General features: G+C 44.5%; 1 protein-coding gene across 1 annotated transcript; it reads right to left on the bottom strand.

Annotated features, from left to right (window-relative positions):
- Positions 1 to 3,578: 3,578 nt before the first annotated feature.
- Positions 3,579 to 10,770, bottom strand: PXMP4 (peroxisomal membrane protein 4). Its single transcript, XM_054046168.1, has 4 exons — positions 10,547 to 10,770; positions 9,853 to 9,915; positions 8,926 to 9,124; positions 3,579 to 8,137 (listed from the first exon to the last, which is right to left on the bottom strand). Exons 1-4 carry the CDS (start codon positions 10,768 to 10,770, stop codon positions 7,874 to 7,876), a joined length of 750 nt encoding a protein of 249 aa, XP_053902143.1. The 3' UTR covers positions 3,579 to 7,873.
- Positions 10,771 to 12,183: the final 1,413 nt, after the last annotated feature.

The following is a 12,183-nucleotide window of genomic DNA, read 5'->3' as shown; positions in this document are numbered from 1 at the left end:
TAACTCAGGAAGAGGAGGACAAAGGAAGCCGTAAAACTAGCTTGCCTAGTATACAGGGATCTTAACTACAGGCTGAGCAAGATTGTACTGGAAACCTTAGGCGTGCACTGAAGTGGGCTCTTGGCAGAGAGGCTTGTCCATTGCTGGAGGTCCGAGTGCATTACAGAGCCCTGATAGCACTTTGGGAGGGCAGTGCCCTAGTTAATACAGTGACATCTGCACTAAAGACCACTCAGGACCAAGAACATGGGATTGAAAAATGCAGAGGTATAGCAGGTTTCTAAACCTTGTAAGGACTGTGCTGTCACACAAAGCAAATAGTCAACTGCACCTGCTGCCTGATTGCAAACAAGAAAGGGTTTTGATGCAAACACAGGAAAAGCCAGTTGGGTTAAAACAAAACCAGCCTTACCACTGTGAGCTGGAGCCGTGCCCCATCTGTACAGAGAAGGGAGCTGTGTTTGAAATCTGGCTCCTAATAAGTCAGGTGGAGTCCCATCTAGGCTCAGACAGGTTCTAATTTAGCTAGGGCTCAGGCATGACAGCATGTTAAACCATGTCACAATGTGCTTCAGGAGCTGTATTTTAACACTGCAGGCAGAGCAGCTTGCCACTTGCCCACACACTGACTACCAAGAAAGGCTTTGGTCTTGGCCCTTCGCTCCTGCCCGAGCCCTTAGGCTGGAGCCCTGCCTCTTTAACTCCAACCTTTTCCATGGCTGGGAGGTGGGAGGCAGGAGACTACCAAGAGATAAGTTAATTCCTGGACTGCTGGTCTAGAATAGAGCCTATGCAAGTCCACTGTTCTTGCGTAACAGGCTTCATGCTTTAGGACTCTGTGCTCAGCACTTTCATGGTGGGAATAATGCAACAGAAGGAGAGCTGGTGTGGTCTAATGGACTGAGCACAGAGCTGGGTCTTAGAGGGATTCTTAATCCTAGCCATAGCAGTGACTTACTCTGTGGCCTTTGACAAGTCACTTAACCTCCCTTTGTCTCAATTACCTCAGCAATAAAGGGGGCATAGCAACACTTCCCTACCTCAAGGGGTGTGAGGCAGTTGAATTACAGTTTGCAATGTGCTATGTAAATGCTACAGGACAAATTCTCTGCAGATCTCAGCACAGGATTTGGCTACAGCAAAGAACAGGCAACCGTTAGACCACATGTATGCACATTAATTAACGTTTTTTCCATATGGGAAAAACTAGGGCAAAGTGGAATGGCAAGAGTGCATCTCCTTTCCTGCAGGAGGCTCTGTAACTTTCTTACAGTGATCTGAACATGCAGTTTTGGGGCACAGCTGGTGCACCAGCTGTTGCTGCTAGTGCCACAAAAGATGTCATTTCCCCAGCCAGGCAGATCCAGCAGCAGGAAGCTCAGAAATGCCAAGTGGAATTAAAAAGTTTATTTTCAAATCCATGTGGCAGTTTATTCAGGGTGAGAAGAGCCGTTTAACCTTTGGGACAGACAGAGCGGCAGACCCAGGGAAATGAGGGCAGTGTCTTTTTAACAACGCACTGCCTTGTCGTTGCACAAGGAGGCTATAATTGTACATGAGAGGTGGCTGTGCAAGTTATCTGGGATTTTTATGAATTACAACATTGCAAAGAAAATCCACACTAATGAGTGAATGAATCCCAAACTGCAACTGCAGCAAACTCGGGCATGAAAATAGGGAGCGAGGAAGGAATAATTGTATATTCCCGTTCTCAATCTTTAAGGTCACAGAGGGAAGATGAACCTGCCCCTTTCCTGTCTTCCTTGCACCATTGTGATGGATGGAAATGAAACCCATCTCTGCACCTCCTTTGTGTCTGTATCAAGGCAAAATGAACCTCCCTCCCCTCCCTTTCCACACCATAGGGAGAAGATGAACCTGCCTGTTGATTCTAAAACGTTCATAACATTTGTAGCTTTGCAGGGTAAAATAAAACGATTAAATCTCATCTGTCGGGGCCCCAGCAGATCACTTGCAGGACCAGGAAGGAATCTTCCCACCCCCTTTTGCACCACAATTGGCTTTATGCACTATCAGTTGTTGAGCTTTGTTTTGTGTCTGTGGGTTTTTTGTTTGCCTTTCCTCTGAAGCATCCGGCATTGGCCGCTACTGGAGTCTGACACTGAGCTAGATGCATGATCTGAAGTGATACAGCTACTCTTGTGTTCCCAGATACTTAACTGGAGGGATGCAGACCTACACACACCAAAGAGCCCTGCTCACTGAATCAGTCCATGGTACTAACCTGGCCCCATCACCACAGTACCAGAGTGCCTCTTGATATTTAATGCATTCATTTTCCCAGCACCCTTGCAAGCTAGGACACAGCTATTATGCCCATTTTATACTTGTGCAGTTGAGGCCCAGATCCACAAAGGGACTTCGGTGTCATTGGGGCAGAGAGAGAATGAATCTGTCGTCCGGGGTTAGGGTGCCCCATGGGAGCAAGATGGGCCCAGTCGCCCTGCTCCTACGATTAGTTAATTCTGTATCCGAAGTGGAATAGCTTCAACAGGAGAGACTGAGGAAGCCCCAGCCCAGAGTCTCCCACAGCCCACTTGTCTGAGCACTCTCCTGAGAGGTGGGAAACCCCTGTTCAAATCCTTTCTCCCCATCAGACAGAGGGGGGATTGGACCAGCCTCCCCATCCCAGCTCAGTGCTCTAACCACTAGGCTGAAAGCTATAAGGGAAACCCCATGACTACCTCCTCCTCTGTCCACATTTTGAGCTGGGTCTGATCCAGTAGGTGGGCATGGATCAGCCCTGCAGACAAGATAGGTAGGGGAATGCCTGTCTTCCCCTGGCTTGTGGATCACACTGGGGCTTAGATGGGAGGTGGGCCTCTGGTTCCCTACTGTAAGGCAGTGTGCGTGCTCAGAGGCCGAAACATAGGTGCTAAGGGCACTTATAGAGCAGAAATGTAGGCACCAGGTGAGTTTAGCTACCTGCAGGGTTAGGCGGCAGCTGAGTGGGGATTTTGTGGATTGCTGTGGCATCTCAGTCTGGGGTTTAGGTGCCTCAGGACCTTTGCTAATATTGACCAGAGAGACTAAGTGTCTTGATTCATCAAAGGTCCTAGAGTCTAACGGGGATGAGAAAATGCCTAGTACTGTTATCAACATTTCAGACATCTCCAATAAGAGCAGATTTCTAAACTACACTGCTCTGATCCCTGCCCTAGCTACCTGCCAGCAAATGCATCTGGTTACAGGACCTCACTTTAACATTCAGAACTCCTAACGGGCTGGGTCCCACAGCTGTTTCCAGGAGCTTTGAACCTTGCATACCATCCGCCAGCCCAGGGCTGTTAGGTTTGTAGATTTTAAGGTCAGAAGGGACCATTATGATCCTCTCCTGTGACCTCCTGGATAACACAGGCCAGAGGCGTTCACCCAGTCATGCCTGCATCAAGTTCAGTTACTACTGGCATCAAAATGGAGCATAACTGTATTTTTTAAGATATCCAATCTTGAATTAACTATTTAAAGAACTGGAGAATCCATCATATTCCTAGGTAAGTTGTTCCAATGGTTAATTATCCTCATTGTTCAAATGTGCACCTTGAAGAAAGACAGAATCCTGGTTTAGCAGGCTATTTATTCTCAATGTTCCCAGCTGAGCCCCCTTTAAACTAAGCTTTACAATGCTATTTACCAAAGCTCTTGCCACAACGTCACGAATACAGAAAAAAAAAAAAAAGAAGTTTCACTTATGTTCGAGGGTTTCTTTGTGCAAAATGCCTCAAAGGCATTGGAGTACAGATGTCCTACAAACACAATTATTATTTAGGTTGCTGCTCTACACTCTGGTTTCAGTGGCTTGCTAACGTGTTCTCTAGCTAACTGGATTATCATATGGATTGTGCGGAGCTGTCACAGTCCTATTTTGCTGGAACTACTACATCAGTTTGGGAGGTGGCTTTCCCAGCTGCTTCCCCTGGCAGAACTTGTATTTACCACCTTTTTTAGGAGATTGTCAGAAGCTGACCAATATTACACTCTGGGTCATTTAGGGCATGTCTACACTGCAAAGACCCCAGTGTGTCTCAGTGCCTGTGTCAACTGACTCCGGTGTGTGCTACAGGGTTAAAAATAGCAGTGTAGATGTTCCTGCTCGGGCTGGAGCCCTGTCTCTGAGACTCACCCATATCACCAGTTTTCAGGGCCCAGCCCCAGCCCGCTACGTGGCTATTTTTGCCTGCATTACCAGTGTAAGCCTCCCACGAGGGTGGCTTACTTGGCCCAGAAGGATCACTTGAGTGTAGGGGTGATTCTCAGGTAGTGTAGAGTTGATGGAGGGCTGTGGCTGGAGAAAAGGGAACATGGCTGCTGATTCTGGGCTCTGTTTTTGGCCTCTTGTGGCCACTGCAACAAGGCTCGAGTTTGTTAGAGCAGTTTAAGGTCTGCTCTAACACAGAGGGCTAGGGGATAGAAATTCATACAGCGCTACGACCAGGCCTCCTTTCCACACCACCCTCTGACCTGTGCTCTTTGGCCATTCCAGAAGATCCGGCTCTTTATGTATATGTTTAGTAATTGGATAGATACTCATGCTAGTTAGTAGTTAGTATATCAACATGCTATGCACACAGCACGTTACAACAATTGCAATGTTTGTAAGCACTTCTCAGAATTCTCTCCTGCCTCTAAAGTGGCAAGATCTAAAGTGACAACTGACAAGCAGAGATCTTCCCCTTCAGAAACGCCCTTCTGCCCTAGGTACTGTACTATCCAAGGACCAGATATGTTGTCAGTGGCATAAAGTCACTGAAATATCCTGAATCCATTTAGATTGCTCCCCTACTCGCATATACAAACCCTGAAGACATCCCTCTGCAATATTAACGCCACGTCTACATTATGGGGTTATATTGGCATAACCCCAGGACTGTAATTATTCTGGCATAACCTCATAGTGTAGACACAGCCTATACTCATGTGGAAGGGATTTTTCCCATCGGTGTAGGAACACTACCTCCCTCTGCAACAGTAACTAGGTCAATGGAAGCATTCTTCACAGAAAGCTTGATCTGTGAAAACATTGTTAAATCACGTACTGTTAGGATATTTGGTTTTCCTGAGCATTTAGATGGCTCAGATGTTTAGTTTTCTTTATGGTTTGAACCAATTTGGGGAAGAAGATTTGAGCCAACTTTGAAAAGTGTTCAAGTATCACATTTAAAATGTCCTCTGGCTTCTGTCTCTTTGTTCTGCACATTGATATCCCAGAGATACACCCACCTGCTTTGTTTGCAAGGGAGTTCGAGCAAACCAAGGTCTCATCCCACACAGTGCTGAGCCTTCCCTGACATCATGGTGAATGAGGTGGTAAGTGCCTCACATAATTTTGCCCCTGGTTAGAAGCAACAATCCAACTTTGGGTTGTGATAAACATGAATTGTTTTCATGTATTTTGATTTACAGAGATCAGGACTGGAAAAACAGGGTCTCTCTTTCTCATTCTTGGGTGGCTGGCTGTTTTGCAGATGGTTTCACAACTATCTCCTTATTGCTGTTTGGTTTTAATGCTAATAAAAGGAAGAACACAAACAGAAGACTGAACTCCCCAGACAATACAGTGGGGTGAGGGTGGGGGGAATGAATGTAACATATGTATTCAGAAGTCTGCAACAGACAGACAAATTACTTCTAGTTCACTTCCCAATTACACACTGGTATTGTTCTGTCACATCAGTGGCATAAGGGCTTCATCGCCATCTAGCTGGCTTTAGTAAGAGTGATGTGTGCTGATACCAATGAAGAATTGTTCCAATTACTTCCCTGGAAAAGGGAGAGACTTGCAGCCTAATATCCTACCCACACGGAGCAGGAAAACAACTGTCTTTAAAAAGCACAGCTAACGGCCACTGATTCACCACAGTAGCAAGTTCTACATAATTCCAGTTTGGTTTCTGATGGCAGCAGCTAGCTCTGTGAATCAAAGCTGCAGATGGTTTGAGTCTCAGATATGATTTACCATGAAAGTGAAATTAGCGATAGATTCCTTGGGAGAAGGGATTTTTGCAGGTACTGCTGGGATGCTGCTAAAACTGTAACTGACAGCAGTTTGGTTATGCAGTCATGAAAGAGATGGAGTTAATGTCAGAGCATAAAAATGACCAGCTGAACAGCTTAACACTCAACTACAAGTGTCTGGCAGGTAACTACAGAGCTTCAGATCTGATATAATTATCACCAACAGAAATTTAGTTCACATTTTTTAGGGGGGATAAGCATGGCTTTTACACTGAGAAGTTAAGTCTTACAGAATCAAGAAGTTATCGACTTCTAACGACACAGCTCACGTAGGTGGCTGTCTTCGTGTCTTGTTATACAAGTGTATGTAATTAATGAGGCAACCACTGGTAATTTATAAACCTGAGAATTTTTTTCTGAAGATTTTGGTCAATTATACCATAGCTGTCAGGTCATAAATTCGGAAGAGATTTTCTGAAATCTTGTCAAAAATATCATCACACAAGGAGTTAGAAAAAAGATTGCATGTTTTGCTACACTAAGAACTCTGAACATTATCAAAGACACTTTAATTCCAATTCAAGTGCAGCATTCTGCTGACAAAACATAAGCAAAGCAAAGATATCAGCCCCCTATGTAGATGAAGATAGTGATTTTAAAGAAGCAAGAATTAGCCTGTAATTTGGGAAATTTAAAAAAAAGTGAAACTTTGTGATTTTTATTTGAATGATAGATTTTATATAGAAAAATATCAGAACTAGTCACTAACTCTTGCAAACCATAAATGCATGAATCATATGAAATACTGATCACCGGTCCAACTCAAGTATTCAGCATATGATCTATTAGTTTGAACAATTAAAGGAGTGTTCTTGATAGGTCCAATGTAAAATGTTAACCTTTTGGCTGGGATCAATGATAGCTTCAATTTACATGGATATAGTCTCCTTCCAGGGGACAGGAGGGAAAAGTAACACCATGGATTTGCACACGATGGGCTCAACCTCTTTTTAATCCCTCACTTGTAAAAATCTTATTACAATGGATTTGGTTAGTTTTCTCTACTGTACGGAATTCATAGTCCAAGGCACAGAAATAAAAAGGTGCTGTAATTAAATAGGGGGAATAATTAATGAAACATCCTGCATTAGATAATCCAAAGGAATGACAAAGACTGAGTATAAATGGGGATTCAAAGCATGACGTACCATGTCTGTCCCAAAGAAGCCCAATGCTTTTAAGTGTGAACATCCTATTATCTACGCGGTGGCAAACTGCACAGAAAACTCACTGAAGAAACAGCTTGTTTAGTCTGGATTTCCAATACGTCACAGAAATCAGTACCTTCTTCTGACATGACACAGCAGAAGATAGATAAATATATCAGCTCACAAAAAGACCCAACATATAGAGAGGTATGGCTAGAAATCACTGCATTCTTTCCTCTGCTAACACAGTGGTCGTGAGAGGCATTTCTAGCACATAAGCATTCCATTAGTCCCCTACTGCATATTTTGTTTCAGTGTCATATAAACAATAGTCACAGTTTACTTTCGAGCTGTGTTTAAAATCAGTGCATTCTTTAAAAGTAATTAACTATTACAATGTAGGGAACATAAGGTCTCTTGTAGAAAAGCCTTTTTGAAATCAAATTAATCCAGGAACATTTTGCTCTCGTTGTGGCACTGGGACAGGTTTCTATGGAGTCCCTGTGTGGCTAATAGAGAGTCAAGAAAATATCATTAGGTTACTCACAACATTTTGGCCAAGAAACAAGAGGGAAATTTGTCGGACAGATCCTAATAATAAAAAGTGCGTCAATCAAGGGCAGCAGAAAATCCTTTCCCTGTTGTTGCTGGAATGTGCCATTATTCAAAGATCGCTGGGCATTAGCAAATTACTTTTGAGCGTTGCTTTTGTTATAAATGAGGAAGTCAGAAATGTCGTGCCATACATTACTGTCGTCATACAGGTAAGTCATGGAAGACTGCAGAGAAGGTTGGAGAGTGTGCCGATGATATTCAAAGAGCCACAGAACAATCCCCCAAGTCACAGCAGCAAAGATCGGGAAAGGGTCCTGCTTGGGTTCTGGGATATAACCTTTCTCCACTGCCAGTCGGGACAAGCCAAACAGAATACGAGACAGCAGGTACATGTTTATCTACATAAAGAGAAAACCCAAGGAATATTAGTCTAGTAACATGGCTAGCAAATCTGACCAAATCAAGCAACTTGGAAGTTAAAGACAGAAAAGGTTAATAGCGGACCATAGTTTACTAGCTAATTGTCTTCAACGTTGTAGTGTGTGTTTGTATCCTCCTAACATGATTGGCACTCTAGTTCTGCTGAGCAATAGGTTTCATCTGGTACAACATCTATCACTTGGAAGATCAGTTGTATTAGCAGTAGATTCTGCTGCTAATACACTTCACAAGGTGGCGTGAAAGAGCTCAGTCAATTGGCTCTGCATCTTCATTTTAAAATCCAATTTAGATAAACTGCATGGGCACACATATCAGTTTCATACCACTAATATTGGTATAACCTGAAACTGTACATTTTACTACGTCAGTTAAACAAATATAAGGCAGGTTTAAATCAAATTAAGCGTGTTCAAAGAGAGTTCTGTGGCAGTTCAGCTATATCAGTTTCAAAACACAGCTTCAGTTAAACCAGTGCAAGTTTGTGCACGTCCAACGAGTCAGTGGCAGAACTGGGAATACAAGGCAGGTCCCCTGGCTCCCAATGCTGTGTGCACTACCCACTGATGCAAACTGTTTTCCTCTAGGCTTTGACAGTAAGTGAGCTATATATGAAGAGTGGCCATATCACATTACAGCATCAGTCTCTTTTTGTTTTTTAAATCCTAGTCAAACTAGCTGGTACACAACATGATGATGTTTTTTGACAAGGTCAGAAAGATCAAACTCCACAAATACATTTGTTTACCTGGCTGTTGATATGATTGTTTTCACCAAACACTAACCAGCCCCCAACACAGGCTGCCACGAAGGAGTGCAACTGAAAGTTCTTTCCCTGTAGTCGGGATTGCAGCGCCATCAGCCCCTTGTAAGTGAACACAAAATACGCCAGGTTTCGGGAATGAGTGTATGTGGCCTGAGCAATCGCTTTCAGTTTCTCTCTTAAACTGAGCAAAGGAACAAACAAACGTTAGTAAAGCAATAATGTGATCATCACATTGTTCACTCTGCTGGTACCTTGTCTACTTAGACTAAGGTTTTTGGGTCAAGAAGAATCTACCACTGTGTGTACAGGACCTGGCACAATGGGGCCTATTCTTGGTTAGGCCGTAGACACTACTGTAATACTTTTCTTTTCTGAATGGACTCAACAAAAACAAAGCTGTGAGGATGGCTCATTTCACTGCTAGGTCACTGATCAGAATCCAGTCTAGGTCTCTGTGTACACCATTATACCAGAAATCGACAGCCAGCCATTGGAGCAGCTGCATCAGCAAAACCACCCGGTGGCTTTCTTTGTCTACACAATTTGCACTGGTGCAGTTTAACCCTGCTTGAAACAAGGTAAGCCCCACTGGGGCTAATGGCAGTTCCCCTTGTCCGCCCTAGTTGTAATGGTGACTGGCCCTCTGGAAAAAATCCCCAATACTGTATAACCAAGGCCTAGCTCAGCGCTAGAGATATCAGCTTCCTGAACCTCTGAAACAACAGGCTGCATTCTGCTTGTCATTTGCATTTTTAAAAAGTCACACTGAGATTTTCCCATTTAGTTATGAAAACAAGTATTTGATCTGAACATGTCTGGTATTTTCAAAGGGTTCACTTTTAAAAGATGGATGGCTGTAGCATGCTCTCATCCTTACAGAGAATGCTAGAAAGGAAGAGCTGTCTATACCTTCCACTCTTGAAGAGAAAGGTCATCACCAGAGCATGGGGGGCACGGATCTTTGCTCCATAGCTGCAAGAGAAAAATTATTATATGCATACACAATGTTTTCAGAGGCTTTTTATTACTGTAAGCCAACTACTGATCTTTTAATCCTTATATTATAGTGGAAATAAACCACAAGTCATTGGTTGTTCAGCTTAAGCCAATTTCAGTACATTGCCTGATAATTCAATCAATGGGTCGGTAGCTTTATTTTTTATTTATACAGTATTTACAGCCAAACAGCCACAGGCTAAGAAACTGTAACTTAAAAATAACGAAGGTAATCAGACATAACACATTCCAAATGGGAATAAAACCAAACAACCTCAACTAAAATAAAGAAAGAAATCCTAGCTCTGAGCACTTGAAAAAGGGCATTAGCCACTTTACAAAAAAAAAAAAAGGTTATGAATGCATCTATAGAGCCCTGCACAGATACAAAATTTGTATCTGATCTGCAAAAATGATCCATGGATATCTGCAGATTTGCTGGGCTTTAGATAAAAAAATTGAGATCCACATCCGCGGAGGGGAGAGCGCCCCTCTCACAGATACAGCCCGGAGAGGGAGCTCCTCCCCCGCACAGGCACAGCCCGGGGAGGGGGAGCAGGGCCCCGCACCGTGGTACGGCAGGAGGTACAAGGGTGCCCCGGCTTACACCGCTCCGTTCCGGAAGCCCTTGAGCACGGCCAGCGCCGCGCGGTATCTGCGCTGCTGCAGCAGGGAGTTGACGGTGTAAAGCAGGGTCTTGAGCAGCGCCTGGGCCCCCATTGCCGCGACGTTCCAACCGGGGGGCCGCTTCGGTAGCGCACAGAGCCAATGGGAAAACCGGTAAACAGGGTCCGTGCGGAAAGCAGACGCCACCAAGGAGAGGTTCCGCATCAGCACAGAGCGGGCTCAGTCCATCACACTCGCATAGGCTGCCTCAACTGTCCATCAAACCTCCTGACTAATGGGAGGCGCTGCCCTGCCCCTTCAAGGCGGAGATATCGAAAGTGATCTTGCGATTGCGAAAAGGTCCCTATACTGCAGCCAATCACAGATTGTCCCCACCTCCAGGTCTGTTGCTATTGGCCAGAGCAGAAACTACCCTCTTTCAGTGTGGGTTGTTGCTCTGGCTGGCTGGCAGCCAGCGGGGTGGATCTTTCGCTGTCTTGCGGCGCTGGAGGTGGGAGCTTGGCGCTCCATACCTGGATCCTAAGGCGTGTCACAGCCACTGGGGTCCCCGGCCCATCCCACCAGCACAGCCGCTGCTGGGCCACAGGCATGGCCGGGGAGGGTCGGGCTGCGGTGCCCCAGGCTCGTGCCCTGTGTCTGACCTGGCCAAGTACCAGTCGCTCAGGGGACAGCACAGAAACCTTGTGCTGGGCATGATGGGAATAACCTGTGCCAAAGGAAGTCTCTTCCTAACTTCTGCCACTTAGTGATGGGTTTGTGGCCTGATGTAAGAGAGTTTAGCGTCCTTCTAAAAGGCAGGAGTCCCGCAAAAAGAACAGGAGTACTTGTGGCACCTTAGAGACTAGTATGTTCTAATAAATTTGTTAGTCTCTAAGGTGCCACAAGTACTCCTGTTCTTTTTAGTAAATGCTGAGATTCAAAAAGTTATAAACTCTTAAAACAAACTGTTAAAAGTGGCAACATTTATCATGTAAATGGGGCCTAAAGTAGGAACACCCAAAGTGCAGCCAGAGGGCCAAATATAATCATTTCAGGATTCTTAAAGAGATCATATTTAGTTCTCAGGTTGAACATTTGTCATCCTCTCTCTATAACTGCCGTTTTTTACTGCTTGAATTGAACCAACAAGCAATTTCTGTTCAATGGGGAAAATACACACATCAGCAAGTATTCTAGTCCTGGGTATCTATTTTTACTATCAGTAAATGTAGCTGATACTGTTCTTGAGCTCCTTGGAAGCCGTCACTGCATCACTTGTTAGTGCTTTGTTGGACATCCCTCCACTAAGGGCCAAATGCTGGTCCTATTAAGGCCGCTGGGACTTTTACCAGTGACTTCAACAGGACCAGCATTTGACTCTAAATGGTTAAGCTGTAGCCTGAAGGGTCCTTCCTGGTGGCCAGCATACTGAAATATTTTGAGAAAGAAGCAGTGGGGGATGGGTGGTGGGAGGGAAGCTGGGTTTTTCACAAAGTGGTCTGCAAAATGAAGCAGTTTGAGATCTCCTATATCATTCATGGACAACAAACTATGTTAAAATAGAACCAAGGTTGAGAATGTATGTATTAGTTAGGGGTAAATAACATTACAGGGATGCTGTACTTATCCCAAAACCAA

Source organism: Malaclemys terrapin, chromosome 12 (assembly GCF_027887155.1).
Source record: "Malaclemys terrapin pileata isolate rMalTer1 chromosome 12, rMalTer1.hap1, whole genome shotgun sequence".
Classification (NCBI taxonomy): domain Eukaryota; kingdom Metazoa; phylum Chordata; order Testudines; family Emydidae; genus Malaclemys; species Malaclemys terrapin.
Note: the sequence above shows the minus strand (reverse complement) of the source record. Positions and strands in the feature narration are given on the sequence as shown.